The sequence below is a fragment of the Taudactylus pleione genome, unplaced genomic scaffold, assembly GCF_031769625.1.
Source record: "Taudactylus pleione unplaced genomic scaffold, aTauple2 ptg000293l, whole genome shotgun sequence".
NCBI classification, from domain to species: domain Eukaryota; kingdom Metazoa; phylum Chordata; class Amphibia; order Anura; family Myobatrachidae; genus Taudactylus; species Taudactylus pleione.
In genome coordinates this window covers 813,918-836,177 of record NW_028284695.1, presented here as the reverse complement: position 1 = coordinate 836,177, position 22,260 = coordinate 813,918, and the positions used below count along the sequence as shown (strand labels likewise).

General features: G+C 45.4%; 1 protein-coding gene across 2 annotated transcripts in view; it reads right to left on the bottom strand.

Annotated features, from left to right (window-relative positions):
- LOC148511760 (transmembrane protein 151B-like) overlaps window positions 1-15,256 on the bottom strand; it is a 74,189-nt gene extending 58,933 nt beyond the window's left edge. The window contains exons 1-2 of one of the 2 annotated variants that reach the window (XM_088482776.1): window positions 15,194-15,256; window positions 14,531-14,679 (exon numbers count right to left, since the gene is read on the bottom strand). In XM_088482776.1, coding sequence (XP_088338902.1) covers window positions 14,531-14,629 — 99 coding nt within the window. In that variant the 5' untranslated portion in view covers window positions 14,630-14,679; window positions 15,194-15,256. Of the gene's footprint in view, window positions 1-14,530; window positions 14,680-15,193 lie in introns of those variants that run through there. The other variant, XR_015880233.1, reaches the window with a different exon arrangement.
- Between the last annotated feature and the right edge of the window lie 7,004 nt (window positions 15,257-22,260).

The following is a 22,260-nucleotide window of genomic DNA, read 5'->3' as shown; positions in this document are numbered from 1 at the left end:
AAACCCCTTCATAACGGTTGGCCAAATCAAGAACTCTCTCCAGGAGGTAGGTGTATATGTGTCAAAGTCAACAATCAAGATAAGAGTGAATATAGAGGGTTCACCACAAGATGTAAACCATTGGTGAGCCACAAAAACAGGAAGACCAGATTAGAGTTTGCCAAACAACATCTAAAAAAGCCATTACAAGAGTGTGGAGAAGGAAAGGAACTGCTCATGATCCAAAACATACCACCTCATCAGTGAAGCATGGTGGTGGTAGTGTCATGGCGTGGGCATGTATGGCTGCCAATGGAACTGGTTCCCTTGTATTTATTGATGATGTGACTGCTGACAAAAGCAGCAGAATGAATTCTGAAGTGTTTCGGGCAATATTATTTGCTCATATTCAGTCAAATGCTTCAGAACTCATTGGACGGCACTTCACAGTGCAGATGGACAATGACCGGAAGCATACTGCAAAAGCAACCAAAGACTTTTTTTAGGCTAAAAAGTGGAATGTTATGCAATGGCCAAGTCAATCCCCTGACCTGAATCCGATTGAGCATGCATTTCACTTGATGAAGACAAAACTGAAGGGAAAATACGCCAAGAACAAGCAGGACCTGAAGACATTTGCAGTAGAGGCCTGGCAGAGCATCACCAGGGATGAAACTCAGCATCTGGTGATGTCTATGCGTTCCAGACTTCAGGCTGTAATTGCCTGCAAAGGATTTGCAACAAAGTATTATAAAGTGAAAGTTAGATTTAGGATTGTTTAATTTGTCCCATTACTTTTGGTCCCTTAAAAAGTGGGAGGAGTCAATGTCCCAATATTTATGCACCTGACTGTATTATATATATATATATATTGTGATAGGATCATTGGTAAAGTGGTCTGTGGCAGGTACATTTGTCCCAGATTCCTGTCTTATGTGTTTTAAACCCCCAGGAGAAAGTCTGCAGTGTAGCAGGCTTGAGTTTCGGTTTTTTGAAAAGCCGGTTTGGGACCTGGGGGTTGTGGGTGAGAGGAGAGGGAGGGCTCCACCCACGGCCACTCCAGGTTTTGGGCCTTGCAGCCTGGTAACAGGCTTGTTAGGGTTTCCACCTGAGAGTGGCCAATATAAGCCTAGTGTGTTTAGGGCTGATTGTCTCACCTGGGAGAGCAGACAGGGAGTTTGCTCAGAGACACTTGAAAACCTAACTGTAAGTGTTGTGCTGTGCTTTTGTTGCTGGTGAGGGCATTAGGCCCTGCCAGGTTCTGGTAATGAGGGAACTACCTGTGAAGTTAGTGCCCCGACAGGGCTAGGATTTATGTTTATGTTTTCTTTATGTTGTTTCTGTCATTGTACAATAAAGACTGGCGCCGACCAGCTTGTACTTGCATCCAGTCTGGCGTACTGTTTCCCAGCTGCTGTGTGTGAAAGGAAGGAGTCCTCTACCCAGGAGAGGGACCCCCTAACCTAACTGTGTCACAATATGGTGGAGAATGCGGGCACCCACACACACTGAAGTTGCAGCAAGAGGAAAACTTTCCGTTTAAAAATTAAAGGGACAGACACCCAATTTGTGAGTGTGTAAATAACACTGTGTCCTTGGAGTCCCATAGAGGAGGCGTCAGCCAATGCTCAGAGAGGCAAGGTTCAGCTTCCAACCTACACCCCAGGACAAAATGGAGGACATGATTAAGGCCTTGCTCCAAGCTACAGCAGCTCAGCAGGAATCTACCAGAGCTCAGCAGGAATCTACCAGAGCTCAGCAGGAGACGAACAAACTTCAGCAGGAATCTACCTGGGCTCAGCAGGAATCCACCAGGGTGCAACTGTTGGCCTTGGAGACAGCCCAGAGGCAACAACAGGTCGCCATCGAGGAAACCTGCCAGGCCATAAAAGAGGTTTTACAGCACCTGGTCGCCCGGCCCAGAGATGTTGCTACTGTCCTCCCACCCCCACTCACTCCGTACGAGCCAGTCACTTCCTTCAAAAGATGACTTTGGGCGATGATGTGGAGGCCTATCTCGCCGCATTTGAAAGAACGGCCGAAAGGGAGAGTTGGCCCAAGGAGCAGTGGGCCAGTCTGGTGGCACCTTTTTTGTCTGGGGAGCCACAAAAAGCATATTTCGACTTATGCCTGGCTGATGCCAAGGACTATAAAAAACTAAAACAGGAGATCCTAACTCGCTTGGGAGTCACCACCTTTGTTCGTGCCCAACGGGTCCACCGCTGGGAGTTCCATAGGGACAAGCCTCCACGTTCACAGATGCATGACCTCGTCCATCTGTCCTCAAAATGGCTACAGCCCGAGACGCTGACGGGACCACAGATCGTGGAAAGGGTCGTGATGGACCGGTACCTGCGATCATTACCTGTGACTCTGCGCAAGTGGGTGAGCCATGCAGACCCTAAGTCCGCGGACCAGTTGGTCGAGCTGGTGGAGAGGTACGTGGCGGCTGAGGAGCTGTTGAGTATGCCCCACCGAGCCCCGATGGCGCACCGGCGAACTCCCACAGACACTGGTAAGACTGTTCCGGGGGAGAAGGGTGCTGGGCGGTGGAATGTACCTAAGACTGAGGGTGTAGAACCTGGAGACAGGCCTGCCAGGCCAGGAAGGTTCTTGCCCCGTAAACGACTAGACCTTAATATGACTCAGTGTTTCCGATGTGGTGGCTACGGCCATATTGCCGCTAATTGTTCACTTACAACTGAACCTATGCAATGTGATACTGCTCATGTCTACCGCAGGGGGTCTTTCTTTGCACAGACAGCCTGTACGGCTGACTTGCAGGCTGAGACTGATAAGCACATGTGTGTACTTACTGTAGATGGCAACCGAGTAGAGGCACTGTTAGACTCTGGTAGCTTGGTGACACTTATAAAAGCTGAGCTGGTGAACCCCTTGAGGCATACAGGGAAAACTGTTGGTGTGACCTGCATACATGGGGATACTCGATATTATGTTACGGCCGAGGTGAACATCGAGACACCATGTGGCTCTGCTATAGTTTCTGTGGGTTTGGTGCATGGTCTGGTGTACGATGCAATATTGGGGAGAGACTTTGCTCACTTCTGGAAGTTGTGGGAAAGCCGTTTTGTTCCAGAGGTGAACAACCCCGATCCATTTGAGAAGGTTGTCGATGTAGTGGAGGAGGGAGTTTCTTCTGAGTCAGAGTTATTCCCTTTTTCTACTATGGTTGGCGAACTAGAGAATGCGGAACGTGACGGTGGCCCGCCAACTGATGTGCCTCCCATTGAGTTGGGAAGTGTTGTTGGGCCAGGTGATCGTCTGCCTGATTTAGAGGTCAGAAGAGAGGTCTTTGCCATGGAGCAGTTGAATGACCCTACTTTGGTAAAAGCCAGGGAGAATGTAAAAGTAGTTGATGGTAAACCCGTAGACCCTGATAGTCCATTGTCCTATCCCCACATAGCAATGTGTCAGGATTTGTTATATCAGGTGACTAAGAAGGGGGAAGATATTGTGGAACAACTAATAGTTCCCAAAGCCTACAGAAGAACAGTGTTGGATCTGGCCCATGGTCATATAACGGCAGGCCATCTAGGGGTAGAGAAAACCACTGAGCGAATAATGCATAGGTTTTTCTGGCCCGGGCTTCATAAAGAGGTGTCTGACTTTTGTGCATCCTGCCCTGAGTGTCAGTATCATGCTCCCAGGCCACATTTTAAGGGTCCACTAGTTCCATTGCCTATTATAGAGGTGTCGTTTGAAAGAATAGCGATGGATTTGGTTGGACCCTTAATGAAGTCTGCCAGGGGACACCAGTATATTCTGGTCATAATGGATTACGCTACCAGGTACCTGGAAGCGATCCCGTTGCGCAATACGTCAACCAAGACCATTGCCAGAGAGCTAGTTCATGTCTTTAGCAGGCTGGGTATACCCAAGGAGATACTAACTGACCAGGGTACACCGTTTATGTCAAAAGTTATGAAAGAGTTATGCCGCCTGTTCAAAATCGAACAGTTAAGAACTTCGGTTTATCACCCCCAAACCGATGGGCTGGTCGAGAGGTTTAACAAGACGTTAAAACACATGCTTAGGAAAGTGGTCGACAAGGATGGTAGGGATTGGGATTACTTATTGCCGTATTTATTGTTGGCCATAAGAGAAGTTCCCCAGTCCTCCACCGGGTTTTCACCCTTCGACTTGTTGTATGGGAGACACCCAAGGGGGTTACTAGACATTGCCAAAGAGACATGGGAGGGGCAGTCTAGTCCTTACAAAACGGTGATTGAGTATGTTTCTCAAATGCAGGAGAGAATTGCTGCGGTAGTGCCGATAGTGAGAGAGCACCTGGAACAGGCTCAACAGGCACAGCAGAGGGTATACAACCGCAATGCTCGGTTACGCAGCTTTGCTCCTGGGGACAGAGTGTTAGTATTGGTTCCCACTGTGGAAAATAAACTTTTGGCTAAATGGCAAGGGCCCTTTGAAATCTTAGAAAGAGTGGGGCAGGTCAATTACAAAGTTTACCAGCTGGGGAAAAGAAAGCCGGAACAGATATACCATATAAATCTGTTAAAGCCCTGGAAAGATAGAACGGTACTGTCGGCCGTCCGAGCCCCTCCAGTAAATCCAGGGCCCTTAGTTCCCAAAGTGACAGTGGCAAAAACCCTGTCGGCAATTCAACAACAAGAGGTCAAGGAGTTTCTGATCAGAAATAGGGTGCTGTTCTCTGACGTACCTGGGAAAACCTCGGTCATTAAACATGACATCATCACTGACCCAGGGGTTAAAGTTAATCTAAAGCCCTATAGGTTACCAGAAGCACAAAGAGAATCGGTGTCGAAAGAAATTAAAAATATGCTAGAGTTAGGGGTTATTGAAGAATCACATAGTGAATGGTCAAGTCCCATTGTGTTGATTCCAAAGCCCGACGGGAGTGTGTGTTTCTGCAATGACTTCCGAAAGTTGAACAGTGTTTCAAAATTCGATGCCTACCCGATGCCAAGAGTGGATGAACTGATTGAGAGACTAGGGACGGCAAGGTATTTAACCACTCTTGACCTAACCAAAGGGTATCGGCAAGTACCGTTAACCGAGAGCGCCAAACAAAAGACAGCTTTTTCAGCGCCAGAGGGCTTGTTTCAGTACAAGATGTTGCCGTTCGGGCTACATGGGGCACCTGCTACCTTCCAAAGAATGATGGACAGGATTCTAAGGCCCCATAGACGGTATGCGGCTGCTTATCTGGATGACGTGGTCATTCATAGTCCTGATTGGCAGTCTCACTTACCCAGGGTACAAGCAGTGTTGGACTCCATCTATAAGGCAGGTTTGACAGCCAACCCAAAAAAGTGTTGTCTAGGCATGGAGGAAGTAAAATATCTGGGATACACCATTGGCAGAGGCCTGATAAAGCCTCAGCTCAATAAAGTTGATGCCATACAAAACTGGCCACGGCCTCTGAATAAGAAGCAGGTGAGAGCCTTCTTGGGAATTACGGGGTACTACAGGAGGTTTATACCCAACTTTGCCACCATGGCAGTCCCACTGACTGACCTGACCAAAGGCAAACAAAAAGTCATGGTAGAATGGAGTCCTGAGGCAGAGAAAGCTTTTCAGGAGTTGAAAGCAGCGTTGTGTTCCCAACCAGTCCTGATGACTCCTAATTTTGAAAGGGAATTCATAGTACAAACCGATGCATCAGAAGTAGGTATAGGAGCAGTCCTGTCCCAGAACAAGGAGGGTGAGGAACACCCTATTTTCTATCTTAGCATAAAGTTGAATGTACATGAGAGAAACTATGCCACAGTGGAGAAGGAGGCGTTGGCCATAAAATGGGCGTTAGAGGCTCTCAGGTACTACTTGGTTGGAAGAAAGTTCAAATTGATCACTGACCATGCCCCTTTGAAGTGGATGTCCGAAAATAAGGACAGTAATGCGAGAATTACGAGATGGTTCTTGGCGTTACAAACTTTTAAATTTTCAGTGGAACACAGGCCAGGAAGCCAGCTGGCCAATGCTGACGCGTTGTAACGCGTTCATTGTTTGGGGGCTTCAGTTGTTCCGCCCCACAGGTCGAAACAAAGGGGGGGGATATGTGATAAGATCATTGGTAAAGTGGTCTGTGGCAGGTACATTTGTCCCAGATTCCTGTCTTATGTGTTTTAAACCCCCAGGAGAAAGTCTGCAGTGTAGCAGGCTTGAGTTTCGGTTTTTTGAAAAGCCGGTTTGGGACCTGGGGGTTGTGGGTGAGAGGAGAGGGAGGGCTCCACCCACGGCCACTCCAGGTTTTGGGCCTTGCAGCCTGGTAACAGGCTTGTTAGGGTTTCCACCTGAGAGTGGCCAATATAAGCCTAGTGTGTTTAGGGCTGATTGTCTCACCTGGGAGAGCAGACAGGGAGTTTGCTCAGAGACACTTGAAAACCTAACTGTAAGTGTTGTGCTGTGCTTTTGTTGCTGGTGAGGGCATTAGGCCCTGCCAGGTTCTGGTAGTGAGGGAACTACCTGTGAAGTTAGTGCCCCGACAGGGCTAGGATTTATGTTTATGTTTTCTTTATGTTGTTCCTGTCATTGTACAATAAAGACTGGCGCCGACCAGCTTGTACTTGCATCTAGTCTGGCGTACTGTTTCCCAGCTGCTGTGTGTGAAAGGAAGGAGTCCTCTACCCAGGAGAGGGACCCCCTAACCTATCTGTGTCACAATATATATATATATATATATATATATATAAACATATACATAGATACATATATCCATTTGCACTTTTTCAATTCAGCACTTTATTTGTCTTGACAAAGGTCCCCAAGAGGACCAAAACATCGACCATGTTAGAATTGCTGCTACTATGAATGAATTGACTTGATACTTCAATCAATGGCGGAAGTTTGGTGAGTGCTCTCGCCTGAATAAGCAGCCTGCGCATATCAGTGAGATATGTGAAGGCTGCTTGTGCTGTACCTGTAAAAAACGGGTTAAATGTTTAAAAAAATGACGAAGGGTCCCTCCACCCCCCAAAAGCATAACCAGCTCCAGACTGCTCAGCCAGTCCTGGTTCCTAAAATTACGGGGACAAAAACGTGAAGGGTTCCCCCATAATTTAGGGACTTGCACCTGGCTGCAGGGCCAGTCCTGTTTTAAATATAAGGGGAAAAATGCGTAGGGGTCCCCCTATATTTAAAACCAGCACTGGACCCAAACCAACTGGGGTGCAATGCCACAGCCAGGAGACCCTATCACCGAGTCTCTCCAGCCAAAGCATTTGGACTCAAAGCCGGTCAGGCCAAGATGGGGATCTCAGGGGAGGTGAGGACCCCCCCAAGAAGCGGTCCCCCCCTCTACCGAGCACCCCAGGCTAAGTATGAAACCCGGGGTTCTTCCCCGTGCCCCCGGGGCAGTGGGTACGGGGGTATTAGTAGTGATCATATTGTAAAACTATAGTATTTTACAGTAGAACTACAGGTTCCAGCATGCCTGCCCTTTGGCATTTGTGGAACGACAAGTGCCAGCAGGAGGCCGGCACCCATACCCCCACTGTAAAATAAATGGTTAAATAACCACAGTACACACACACCGTATACAGTGTAACTTTATTAAATACACCTACCTCACACATACTAACCTGCTGCCAGCTGTTCACGTCTACTTCTCCATGTAGAATCCACTGGTAGTACCTGAAAAAAATACAATACTCACCTACATCCTGGAGCCGGTCTCCGCAGCATCCCCGGGTCTTGGCAAAAAAACAAACCGGCACCCGGACCAGACACTTACATTAGCGGTGTATGTGTTTGACCAGTGCCAGATTAATGTCCACATGGGCCTGGAGCTGAAATTTATGAAGGGCCTATTGTATGATGCTGAAGGGGGTGTGACAATCACTGTGGCGTTGTCACTAGTGATGCGGGGGCGTGACCTGTGTGGTGTGGGTGTGGTCTACACAGGTAGTGTGGCATGTGCAGTGGGTGTGGCTAACTCCATGGAGGGCATTTTTAGTGCCTACCTTCAAGCTGTAACAAGAACAAGTTTAAGGGGTTTTTTTGTAGCGACTATTTTTTTGTATGTGTATACATACATGCAGGGGTGAAGCTAGGCTTCAACATAGAGATGTCAGCACTGTAAAAACTAAAATGTAAAATCACATTTTTAGTACCGTTACTTTAGGTTGCCAGTGCTTGCTGCATTTATTCTGGGGTATCTACCCAATTCAAATGGAGCATGGAGGCTCAACTGTTGCAAAACACAATGGCTAAGTATTGCTGCCTACACATCACAGAGCATTACAGTGACCACCATATAATGAAGAGAACATAGCAGTGACTGCCACATACTACAGAGTCAGTGACCGCCACATAATGCAGAGAGCACCACAGTGACCACAATATTATACGCATACCTCCCAACATGACCCTCTCCAGGAGGGACACAATGCTCTGGTCCTGGACTTCCCTGGTAATTTATGATTGATGGCAGCTCCAGAGGCGGGGCTGCAGTACAGTCCAAAATTCAAATAGGGGAGTCACACCAACTGCCAGTGAGTCCCAGCCAGTGATGTTTGGCAGCGTGTGAAATGACAGTTGGTGTGGCTCCCCTATTTGAACTGTGCTGCAGCCCCACCTCTTACCAGGGAAGTCCAGGACCAGACTATTGTGTCCCTCCTGGAGAGGGTCATGTTGGAAGGTATGTTATATCGAGAACATTACAGTTACTGCCATATACTGCAGAGAGTATTTTACAATGACTGGCATATAATACATAGCGTATCGCAGTGACTGTCATATTATACAGAGAACATCACCTTGACTATCAGAAAATGTAGAGAGCATTGCAGTGATCACCACATAATACAGAGAGCATTGTAGTAACCACTATACATTGCAGTGACCACCATGTAACGCAGTCACCGTCGTATAATACAGAAAGCATCTTGGTAAACGTCAATCAATACAGAGAGCATTGCAGTGGCTGCCATATAATATAATGAACATTGCAGTGACCACAATATAATAGAGTGCATTACAGTGACTGCCATATAAAACAGTATCGCAGTGACTGCTGTATAATACAGAGAACATCAGGTCACACCATATAATGCACCAAGCATCCAAGTGACTCCCATACACAGCTACACACCATGGCGCCTGCAGTGGGATAAATTGAACAACAAGCCACGGGCAGATCTATCTATACAGGGACAAACGCAGGATTCCTAGAGGGGAGTTTCCACGTCAAGCCACTACAGTGGGCATGACCACCATAAAAGGGTGTGTGGCTATCATTTTAGCTAATCCTAGGCCACATATACATCAAATATGAAACATTAAGACGAGTACTGTACATACTTAAGCGACCCAGCGGCCGACCGGTAGTCCCGCTGACCAAGTGGCCAATTTTATAAGTGATATGCACTTATCAATGAGCAAATCGATGTCTGGAAAAACGTCACAATTGGACAGTCATTTAAATTTGCCCATCTAATTGTGATGCCAGTGTTGGCAGTTCCTGAGGCCAGTGTATGGGTGGTCGGTGGGTCACCTGTACACAAAAGTAGATGTACCTTTTGGCTGTGCTGCAGGTCTGACCTGAGATGTCTGTGAACAATGTAATTCACAGACATATCGTTTGTACACACCCACATATGCACTATGAAATATGTCGTTCGCTGAATGACATATCGCATAGTGGGCCCGATTCAGTCCCACTTGCAAGATGCGTTCGCACGCAGCCGTCAGCAGATAAAGTATGCAAAACCTGTGATCGCATGGTAAGACATTATTATGCTCACTATGTCTTAGCGTGCGATTGCTGACTGTATGTAAGACGCCCACTTTCCCTTCGTTACACACTTCATCTCCAGGAAGTGTATGCATTTATCAGTAACATCGAGTACCATCGGACCTGCACGCAGAACTTGTGGTTGCCCCTATCCTACCACAAGCACTGCAATCGCTGCAGTGTGAAACACAGCCAGGTGACGTGTACTATGACACTGCGTCTTAATTATTCACGTCCCTGAAACGCCATTAGAACGCACTGCACGCCTTTGTTCGCACATCCACACCTGCGTTTCATTGACCTACCCCGTCACCACCCACAAATGGCGAAAATCGGCCAGCTGCGTGCGAACGCAGCCTAGCAAGCGGGTATGAATCAGGCCCAGTGTACCCTATAGGCAGGAATCAGGCTGTAATGGAGAGTATTTTAATAAAAAATTACATAAAAAGCACTCACTGGATTCTGCCCCAGTAGGTACCACTTCTCCCTGCAACCCCAGGACTGGACAAATACCAGCCAGCAGGCACTGTTCCTGCTCACCTTCTCCCCCTCCTCCTTGCACACACTCTCATTTTATGGGTCCCTTGAGCTGTTCTTATACTCCGGCACATCTGTTCCGCTCCCTCCTGTAATCCTCCCAGCTCCTCTTTTGCTTAGTGCGGACTCCTCCTTCCTATTCCAATCATTTCCCCCTTAGCAGAGCTGCCATCAGCAGACTGAGAGCCCTGTTAAAGGCGTGTCAGGGACTCCACTCACAAATATGTCACTCCCGGGACCCGTCTGTCCCAATCAGTGACAGCAGAGATAGTACTTTGCCCTGCAGCCTCCTACCTTCACTGCCGGTCCCACTCCCAGACAGGAGGTGCAATTTAGAACAAATCTGGGAACGGAGCTTCGATCGCGTTTTGGGGGCGGAGCTTTGGCCGATTTGAGGGTGGAGCTTCGATCGGCTCATGGGGCTTCATGCATGTTTGAGATGGTAACAGGAAAAAAAAAAATCTTCACAACAATGTCTGCACTGCAGGGGTTGTTGTGGGCCTATTTTAATGAGATGCAGCTCCACCCGCCCCGTTGGTAATCCGGCCCTGTGTTTGACCACATACACTGCTAAACAGCTCCTGACCGCTGATTGGCTCCGGACTGACTGACCAGCCCACGTGGGAACTGTCAGGAGCCGGAGCCATTCAGCAGCCGCTCTACAGTTAGCGGCCACTGATTGGCTGCCGGCTCCTGACAGTTCACACTGAGCATTCAGGAGCCGGTTAGCGGTGTAATTGTCTTGTCCGGGTCACTCTGTTTGTTTTTTTGCCAAGACTCGGGAATGCTACAGAGACCGGCACCACGACGTAGATACTGGTTTTAAATATAGGGGGACCCCTAAGCATTTTTCCCCCCCTATATTTAAAACCAGGATTGGCCCTGCAGCCAGGTGCTGGTTCCTAAATTACGAGGGAACCCTACGAGTTTTTTTCCCTGTAATTTTAGGAACCAGGACTAGCTGAGCAGCCTGGGGCTGGTTATGCTTTTGTGGGGGGGACCCTACGTTATTTGTTTTATTATTAACAACCCTTCAGATAGTGTTTACATGCAGAAACATACACAAATTACACTGATCTGTGTATGTTTCTGCCAAACTCGCAGCTCAGGAGGTGGAGTGTTTGAAACTTCAATTTATCAGGGAGTTTGCTACAATCTCACCCGAGATTGTAATCTCGATTCTTGGTAAATTCCAGAGTTGCATCTTTTTCATGAAAAGTAGTTCCGAGTTTGGCTGATGGTGAGTTGGTTCGAGTTTGTGATCTCACCTGAGTTTTAACAGTGAAAAGAGAGAAATCTCTCCCAAACTCACCTGAATTTATCTTTTGTAAATTTGCAAGTTGAAAAAAATGCCTAAACTCACCCGAGATTGCAATATCGACCACATTCAAATCTTAGTAAATTTATCCCCTGGTGTAATAAGTGTTTTGTAATACACTTTCCAATGCATCATTTCCTCTGGTAGCAGTGACATCACTGAGGCACTTCGTGGAGACAGATATTTTATGGGCTGAACCAATATAAATGATAATTAGCCTATCGATTCACTAGGAACTAATGCCAACATTGACCAGCTCACTGTTTCTAGTAAATCAACGTGTTGCATTGACATTAATTGTTGTTCATCCCAAAAAATGGCTACCCCCATTGAATGGACAAAATTCATGCATCTTAAAATTGATTTTTAAACTTATAATCCTGTAACATTATCAAATTATATTTTTATTCCTGTAAAATATTTATAATGGTGAATGGTCTGTTTCGTTTTAATACACTTTGATTGTTTTAAGATGCCCATAAGTGCCCTACAAATCCTTGCAGCTTTATCTATTTATGCTGGTATTCTGTCTTCAGCTTTGATGTCACAATTAAATTGACAATGAATAATTTGAAAGACACCATTTCAGCACCATAGACAGCGTCTCACTTGTGATTGACTTTTTGAACCTCTGTTTTCCTTGTTTAGTAACTCTTGAGGTTTCCAGCATAGGGTTTAATAAGGTGATATCACATGTGCCTCTGTTTAATACATAACTCTGTTACTCTTATATTCTTTATACAAAATAAAAATTACAGTTTGTTAGTCTTGATTTTTACATTTGCTTTTATAGTCAATTTGATTTACACCTTTGACACCAAATTATTGGTGGCCTGAAATGCTCTATTTTTATCTTAAGATTGTTAGCTAATAACAATGAATGCTGAGCAATAAACAAAATTCTGTATGGCTTTTATTAAGCCCTGCTGCCTTTGCAAACAACTAATTTAAAGCTACACTACTACCCAGATAAAATAGGTTGCACAGTCCCTTCCACTCCCACCACCAGAGCCCTGGACATGCAGCTGTTTTCTCTGGGGCTCCTGTTACAGGCCTGGCCAACTACCAGGGGATATGAGGGACGGGGGAGTGTCAACCAATCACAAGTCGCCGGAAGAGGCATGCGATTGGTCCAACAGCTCACAACCCTTTTTTTGTTGGTTACAAAAATTAACTTACCCACTCTGCTTCACATGTAATGTAGTAGACCCTGGGGCTCTGGCCTTTGTACAAGTGGTAATACAGTTTTTATGTAGGTCTGTAAAATTATTCTACTTCTGGTTTGTGGGCTAATGATTGATAAAAACAAAGGAGGACAGAAATATAAAGCAATTCGTATTAAGTAAAATCAAAGGGAAGCAATCCATAAGGTTGTTTAAAGGTGGAAAATGCTTTAAGATAATATTAATCAGTTTTTCAGTATCTATATGGTATAATCTTGTTTATGAACTGGAATGGTTTAAAATGAGTAAGCAACTTGTTGTAACGTACTTAAAAGAGAAATATCATTAGCACTCAATATAACTTTAATACGTTAAGGTATACAAGTCACTGCCTTACCTTATCTTTCCTTAGTTACCAGAATACCTATGTTCACTGAGAAGTGCTCTCAGCAGGATGCTGCCATGACATTTAAGGTGCACACATGAGATATCTATTTGCTAAAGAATCATATTCAATAAGATCTCACAATTATCTCTAGGTGTATGGCACATTCATGGTTTACAAGAAAACACTTGTATTTAATCATAATTAAAAGATGGTGCATAGACACATCTCAGCAATATCATAGTAAGATTTTTAATTTTTTTTAATAAATTCATAAAACCATTGCTTATAGTGGCAGCGCTTATCCAGTTTTTAGTTTATTATAACCTATTTCTGCTGCTGTAACCTAAGAAGCTCTAGGGGATGCTATAGTTTACTTTTCATCTATTTAAACTGATCATACTGTCTTGGGGCATGAAATTATATACATAACATATGTAACGCTACACGATTTTCCATGATACAACCTTGGAACAGAGAGCCCTGGTGGTTTTTTTTTTTATTTAGTATTAACAATGTTGTGATATGATAATAATTATGCAATATGTACACAATTCCTGTTGTGGGACTCTCATCCATCCTACACTATTGTCCACGACTGGCTACCAAAAATACTCCCAACATTCCTCCAATGCTGTGGTACTGGTAAAAAAGTGGGATTACCTTCAAAATGTCCCAGAAAGCCTTGGCTTATCCCAATTTAACTTTTTTTTTTTAATGACTATTTTTTTTAAAATAATATTTCCAATACGGTAACACTAAGTGGTATCACTTGAAGATATTATAGGTTAATGGTGATGATGTAAGCTTTGAAACCCCTGCTCTGCCCATCAGCACCTTTCCCCAAAGACGCACTGACATGAATGAATAAACAAGTGGAGAGCTGGGAAGGACTGCAGTGTTTTAATCGTCCTGCCTGCAAAGCGTTCAATGCAACACTGACACAGAGATAAGGACTGTTGTCGCTAAGACTGTTCCTCAGCGCTTTGTGCTTGGCACAGAAGGGTGGGAGCCTGCAGGAAAATAATATGACCCGCAAGGTTCTGCATTGCATGTGTGCTGGTAGGCTGTTTCATTTGCAGCTCTGTAGTAGTCCCTGGGTGTCAGCCTTATCTCATAGCAGCACATTGATGCTCCACGTCTCTCATCAGTGGGGCAGGGTGCTAAGCACTGCAGCCTGTGCGCTGTACTACTGGTTACTTAACCCCTGCTCTGCTGGAATCTGCCGGAGTCTCGTCATTGGCAACTTTTTGTATTGAAGAAGTTACAGAACCGACGATGAGAAATCTACAAATGTTTCCTTACTCTAATAAACAATGAACAAAATAAAAGAGCACAGTTTGTACAGCTACATCAGTGAGACACAATACAATATTTGTAGTTACCCTCTGCTATCAATGACCTTCACTGCTCACCTCCTCTCTCACATCCACCTCTTGTGTAGTTGTATCTGCACCTGGAGTTGTATCTGCTGGGGTGTCAGCAGCTGCTTCACTTTCTACTTCAGAAGACATCCTTAGCCATTCTGTTTCCCAGGGTCACCCTGCTGCAGTGTATGGAAGTCCTGTTGGCCACGAGAAGAAGCCAGCATCATTTGGAGTACACATCAATCAGCCAATGCTGCAGACTGCACCCCATACCTAATACAGGTCTTCAGTCCCACATATGAAGTGGGATCTACACATCATCTCTCCTCCCTATTTCACCTTCAACTGCAGCCTATGTGTAGAATACAGGAGGGAGAATGCTAACACTCCCCACTACAGCCCCTCCATTGGAGGTCTAAGGGTCACCTTATTTGCAGGACCAGAAATGGCACAGCAGGCAAAGTAGCTGGCACCGTGCTGTTGCTGCAGGGCTGAAGGTAACTTGGAATAAATGCAGGAAGCAGCTAAATGATATGAGACTGCTGGAGATGTGACTGTAAGGACTAGCTTTCCTTTTTTTTGTTCTGCTTCTGATGTCTCAGTTGTGTGCACACCCCCCTCTCATCCTCAGCAGTAAATCACAGAGCAGGAGCTATCAGCACACTCACAGACACGCTACATTGCCTGGCTTTCTTATAGCTTAGTGTTTACCTGCCTGAGAAAAACATGCTGCACCAGCAGTGACTTCATATGCATACACCTCCCCTTGCAAAGAAATCTGCTCCACTGTGAGGTCACCTGGCTCCTGCAAACAGCCCTTCAGCTGCACCCTATGCACGTTAGTACTAGGAGCCCAATATTAGTTCTTCAAAATCTCTCATTATCCATTTAGAAGGCGAATGCCGCTTGCTCCCTTTGGTGCTGAAAGCTTAAACTTCGCTGGTCTGCATTAGTTCCCACCAATTATTCCTGTCTTGTGCAGACTGTTCTATTTATGGCTGTGATGATGTACTAGCAATGAGAAAATCCAGTTGGGAGTTGCAGGTGGGAATCAAGGGCTTTCACTGAAGAGCTGTGTTTCCTAGCACGAGGTCACAGCCCGGGAGAAAGATATGTTTTATATGAGATCAGTGGAGATGATGGCTAAGGAGGAAGGATAGCTTTCCCTAGTGTTAAAATCAACCAGCAACATTATTGGAGATCACAACAGTGATATCAGGAGGCACCGACAAGTGTTGAGCTTTGAAGGTGAGATGAAGAGCAATCATTGCTACATCTCTTTTGGGAAAAGACAGTCACTGCATATAATTATAGACTGTAGCAGAGGTTTTGCATAGTGGTAAACATTGTGTCTTGGTTACTGGTATGCATAAACATATTACACTGGATTTCTGAAAACCATATATCACTAATCAAACTCAATAACAGTAATAATGAAGATCACACATATTGGTGTTTGTATAAAAGATATTGGGCCTGATTCAGCAGTGGACACAATGCCGATATTTACGCAGGTCAAGCAATTTGCCATTGCGCATGCATATAATTCTCACTGCGCACGCTTTGAGATTGCTTTGCGATTAGGTATGCACAGACGATCCATTGGCAAAGTGAGTGTTATGTGGTCAGTGTTTGGGAGAGGTAACGGGAGGGGTTAGATAATCGCAGGCGTGTCTGACCATTTAAACGCCATTTCATGGGCGTGCATAAATTAGCCATAGCGATTGCATTCGCAGAATGAGCTCTCTGCGTTCGAGGAGAGTTACAGTGTTTGCGGGTGGTTAGACCTGCCGTGCATACTGCGTGACTGCTTGATGTATGTCCATTTTACCGCTGTTTACTCAGGAGTGAGACACTGGAAGGATATGAGAAGGCAGCAGTGGGCACCTTTATGCCGGCTGTGCTTTGGCAGGCACTAGCATATTTTCGCAGTTGCGCTCCATGCGAAATTGCAGCTGTGATCGTATTAACGTCCGCTGAATCAGGCCCATAGACAATATGTGGCTCTAGTGCAGTTGAAGAACAACATATTCCAGGATGCTCTGCAAACATTTGGATGGCAGAGCATAGTAATACGGTAGCTCCACAACAGCTGGAGAGACAGGTTTCCTCTACACTATTGTTATATGTATCACAGTTACAGTATCACATAATGGATCCTCGTGTCATGGTGATTGTATCTATCAATTCCACAACTGCTGGGAAGCTACCAGTTGCCTATGACTACTATAAACTATAGGTTATTACACAATGCTATAGAGGACATAACATGCATTTCAGTGAGAAAACACACTATATGACATCTATGAAAGGGATGTAGTTATATTTCCGCCGCCCGGAATGCCAGCCGTCGGAATCCTGACGGTGGAAGGCCGACACAGGACTAAAGATAGGTGGCAAAATACCTACACCTATATTTAGCGACAAAATCCCGACGGTCGGCATCCCGAATGAAGGCAAGTGGGGATTGTTAGCTCTTAGCCGTGGGGGGAGGGTTAGGTTTAGGCACCCCCGGGGGGATTTAGGATTAGGCACCCCCGGGGAGGGTTAGGATTAGGCACCCCCCTAGGGAGGTTAGGGTTAGGCAACACCAAGGGAGGGTTAGAGTTAGGGGAGGGAGAGGGGAGGGTTAGAGTTAGGGGGGGGAGAAGGGAGGGTTAGAGTTAGGGGGGGGAGAGGGGAGGGTTAGAGTTAGGGGGGGAGAGGGGACGGTTAGGTTTAGGCGTTGGAATGAGAACCGGCGGCTTTTCAGCTGTTGGTATTTCATACTGATTCCCTATGAAAAGACTGAAACCTACCCTAGTTTTATACCCTGGGGTAGATGTATTAAGTGTTGATATGGGGAAGAAATGGTATCAGCGCATGTTCGTGGCAGCGGGGGGCAGCAGGGGCAAACGCAGGATTTTTACAGGGGGGTTTCCACACACATATATACTGTGTATATATATATATACATACACACACATACATATACATATATCACGCATACCTTACACACACACACATATCTACTGTACTGTATGTCACAAATACATTACACACACACCTTGCAGAGCTGCGGGTTGTAGACCTGATAAGGATGGGACCTGGCAGGCTGGCAAAATGACATTAAGCCCCTACCCCTAGTGTCAAAATACTGCGATTTGCGGGTCAATCGTAAGGGGCGGAGCCAAATGATGCGATTCTAATGGAATTACATCATATTGGCTCCGCCTCCTCCTGATTGATCCTCAGCATTCACCTATTACCAGCGCCAAACCGTCTATTGATCTAATAATCTGGGGACCTACGTGGCTATAGAGACTGACGGCATATGGGAGTGTTATCCCACTGAGGTACTCCCTTCAAGTGCAGGTATTACATTCTACCGACGCCGCCTGAGGCCGCTGATGAGAGGTGACGGCAAGTAGTAAAACTCTCAGTAATACACCAGACCTACATTTCTAGCTGGGGTGCTGGGAAAATGTTGAAATAAAATTGACAATGATTATATGAATGCTTTGAGGTGGACTGCCGTATACTTGTCATAACACTTGTGACGAGTGAGGATCTTATTTTGGATACAAAGTGCAATAATTTCATTGGATACATGAGACTAATTTTTTCCTATACATAATATGTATCGCATCTGATGCATCAGTGCACAATTTAACAAATAAACTGAATTAAATTGTGATTTTGTGTTTTACTCAGGAGACCCCTGATTGGGGATTTTTTCCTGTTTGGGAAAGTAATAAACTGTTCCCATACATAGAGTCTGATCAACGCTATGTATTTTTTTAATATATATTTACTAATACTATCTTTATTGTTATCATTATGATACATATTTTCAATTAGGTTGTGTATATATTTGTATTTATGTCTATGTAAATTTATGTACTTTTTCTGATCATAAGTGTGGGTAATTAAACCTATTAATTTTTATACGTGTGTTTGAATTAATGTCCTGACTGGGGTATTTAAGCGCAGTATATTGCCTTTTCTGTACCATTGTCAAGAGGTAGCAAAAACCTATTTTTTACTGCTGCATAAATACCTGTTTCCCTGATCTGGGTAAGCACTGTTTTTTCCTATTCCTCCGCCTCCTCCCGATTGACCCGCAGAATTTTTCCACGAAAGGGTGGGGCTTAAGAAGATGGTGCCTGCTCTCCAGTCTGTCAGGGGGTCTGGGTACACAGAAACCCCCCCTGCGTGTGCTAAAGGGGAAAGAGCTGTGGATGGCCCTAGGCATCTCAGTGGCCCTAGGCATTTGCTTAGAATGCCTATGCTGAGGGCCGACTCTGGGCAGTCCTCCAAAATCAGGACTGTCCCACAAAAGGCATGACAGTTGGGAGGTATGTAGGCAGACCCAGAAAAAGTATAAACAACTATACAAACTAATGAGTAAAATGCATGGTGGTATAGTAGGGGAAGGCAGGGTTAATCTATACTAATATTATAAAAACCTTCTGTCTGTGTTTGTTCCAAGTTGGCGCAAAAACTACTGAACAGATTTTCATTAAACTACATCATTTTGTAGTGGAAACTCCTAGAAATAACCTGCACTTTGTTTCATCTAGATCACAGGTTCTCAAACTTGGTCCACAGGACCCCAAACAGTGCATGTTTTCCAGGTCTCCTTACAGAATCGCAAGTGAAATAATTAGTTCCTGCTAGGTGACCTGGAAAACATGAACTGTGGGGTCATGAGGACCGAGTTTGAGAACCACTGCTCTATTAAGTTAAAGTTGAGCATTAACAAAAACAAAAATTAATTGAAACATCAATGCAAGAGATGGCCCCATGGCCGGTAGGGAGTGGGGGGGAGGTGCTTTGGTTCACTTGAATAGAACAGGTAAAGGCCCCCATACATCAGAGATTGATTGCAGCAATCATGCAATTTGCAATCGATTGTGTATACAAATCTTTCCCTTTTTCAATCGATTGCTGAATTGCCACAATCGATTGAAAAATGGAAAGATTTTTATACACAATCGATTGCAAATTGCACGATTGTTGCAATCAATCTCTGATGTATGGGGGCCTTAACACAGCAGTCTGTGTACAGGACACACAGTGACATTGGTGTGAGTGGTGGATAAATGTGCTGCTGCCACCAGTCGCTGCTGGTCACGGGGGCCTGTCCCGCAACAGGGCTCCTATGAAAAGCAATACAACTACACCTCAAATATAATAAAACATTTTTGTCAGAAGTGATTTCATTGTGGGTGAAGCTGCGGGCAACAGCTAGTTTTTAAATATGTTTTAGTAATATACTAAGAATATACATTCTTATTTATTCTTTGCTTAATCACTATACGCTGTACTTGTAACTCTAATCTCATCCTGCCTTTATTGTTCTACACTTTTAGCTTTATCTCCTGCCATTATTTGAGAAAACAAAACCATATTCTTCTGCAGTAAGTGGGCACAGACCAACAACAGTCATACAGTAACAGTTAAGATGGGATGGAGCAACTGAGCGCAGACAGTCTTATCTTACAGGCTGCAGTTTACACAAAACAATAAAATAAGGCCTACTTTCTGTCTAGCTGTAAATATTAGGAGAAAGCCTTTCGAAAAGTGAAGCTCGAACAAGTAGAACACCCATAATGATCTAAAGAAGATCGCTAATGAAACATTAATAATCTTTACTGTGTAAAATAATTCAAATAAATATAAAATGTACAACCCCTTTTCAAAATGTTCTTTTCAAACCACCTGGTCGATAGGGGTTAAGGTAAATCACCAGTTGGTCCAGCTATTGTGGCACTACATGTCCCAGTACATACAGGCAACCAGTAACTGGAAATTAATGTTGCAGATTTTTCAATTACGAGCACAAGCATGCCTACGGCTACCAATGATAACTCTAAAATACTGAATCATACCCCTTTTACACCGGAGCTAAAACCCGGGTTTTTGAAGGGTTAACCCGGGCAGCTCCCTGGTGTAAAAGGGCAGAGGGTTGGATCGCCGGGTCGAGTGACCCGGCAATCCAACCCAGGTAACTAGCAGGGTTTAACACGGGCGTGGCCCGTGAAACCCTGCTAATCAGGAACCAAGGAAGTAAGTATTAACCTTTCCTAGGTCATGCCACACAAGTTAACCCCACTAAGATACAGATAGTGATGATGCAGTACAAGTCACAGAGACGTAGACAGGCTAAGGCCAAGGATTGGGACGGGCAGGTTAGGATCCATTCCTCAGTATCAGCAGCAGTCAGGGCCTGATTCAGCAGAGGACGCAGAGGCTATCGCAGCTGCTAACATGTTAGCAACTGCGATAGCACTAATGCAGCAGAAGGTGTCATGCCTCCTGCATGCATTACTGATCCGAGCTGCGTCCTTGGACGCAGCATTGGATCATCTACGCTACCATCGTCCAGCGGAGTGACCCTGGGGTCAAGCAAGCTGACCACCGCAGAGGAGTAAAGAAGGCCTGCATGTGCAGACTCCCAAACATCACTGCTGAATCAGGCCCACAATCTGGGGCAAGCTATTTTGGTAACAGATAGCACAACCATAAAAGTGGCCTAGACCACTAGTTGTGAGAAGACTGGTTTTTCTGCACCCGAGCAAAAGATATTACAGGCTTTTATAGTACAGTGGGTGATGTCAAAAAGCATGCACCTGGATGTGTGATTGTACGCCAATGGATGCACCCAAACTTCTGTATCCATAACTGAAACAGACAGCCATGCCCCAGAGACACAGACATGTGAGTACAATGGGAATAGGGAAAGCGGCAACTAAGATGATAGGAGCACATAGGAACAGACCAGAATCTTACTTATACTACACATTTCACTGCCTTGGTTTTATAATAACACATACAAATACTTTATAAGTACATTTTTTTGCAATTGACAATTTCTGATGGTTTCCTGCCCTCTTTTGCGCTAAATTCCCAGGTCTGAACCGGTATTTGAAACAAGGTTCCAAACTGGGCCAGACCCGGGACATGCCCCCTTCAGACTGTGGGTGCAGTGGAACTGGTCTGCCGGTGCTTGGAGATTATATAATCTCCAAGCGCCGGAAAATCCGGAACGCTCCATCCTGTAAACGGGACCCGGGTCGGACGACCCGGGTTACTCGTTTACACTGCATGGTTACACGGGTCGTTTCCGGGTTAAATCCTTGAGACTACCAGGGTTGTATTGCCGGGTCACTCAACCCGGGATTCCAACCCTGGCCCGTTACCCCTAGCAGCAACCCGGCAATAACCCGGGTTTTAGCTGTGGTGTAAAAGGGTTGTAATTAGCCAACTTTCATGTTGTTACAACAAGCAAGTTGGATGGGGTGGTATCACATGCCAGATCCTGTGTCCAGCTGTTACTGGACTCAGCTTCCCTTTTTCTGTCTCTCCGCACTACTCCTTGTTCTGTTACATAGAGCCAGATGCATAGTACTTAAAGGTATTTCTAATTGTTCTCATCCTAACACTCTGCTCCATGCTCCTTGCTCACTGTCTGTCCCCCACTCCCATTTAGATTGTAAGCTCTCATGAGAAGGGCCCTCTTCCCTCAAGTGGGGATCGGTATAACCGGCAGCAATGAAGATCACGACAGCTCCAAAGGTAATTATTTACTAACCCTACTGCCCCCCCCCTAACCCTCCTTTAGGGGTGCCTAACCCTAACCTCCCTCCCTAGTGCCTAACCCACCGCTAAGTGCCTAAACCTAACCCCCCCCCCTTCCCCACAGCCTAAACCTAAGTCTCCGGGGGGGGTGACTAACCCTAACCTCCCCCTGGGGGTGCCTAACCCTAAGCCGCCCTTCCCCTAGCCTAAACTTA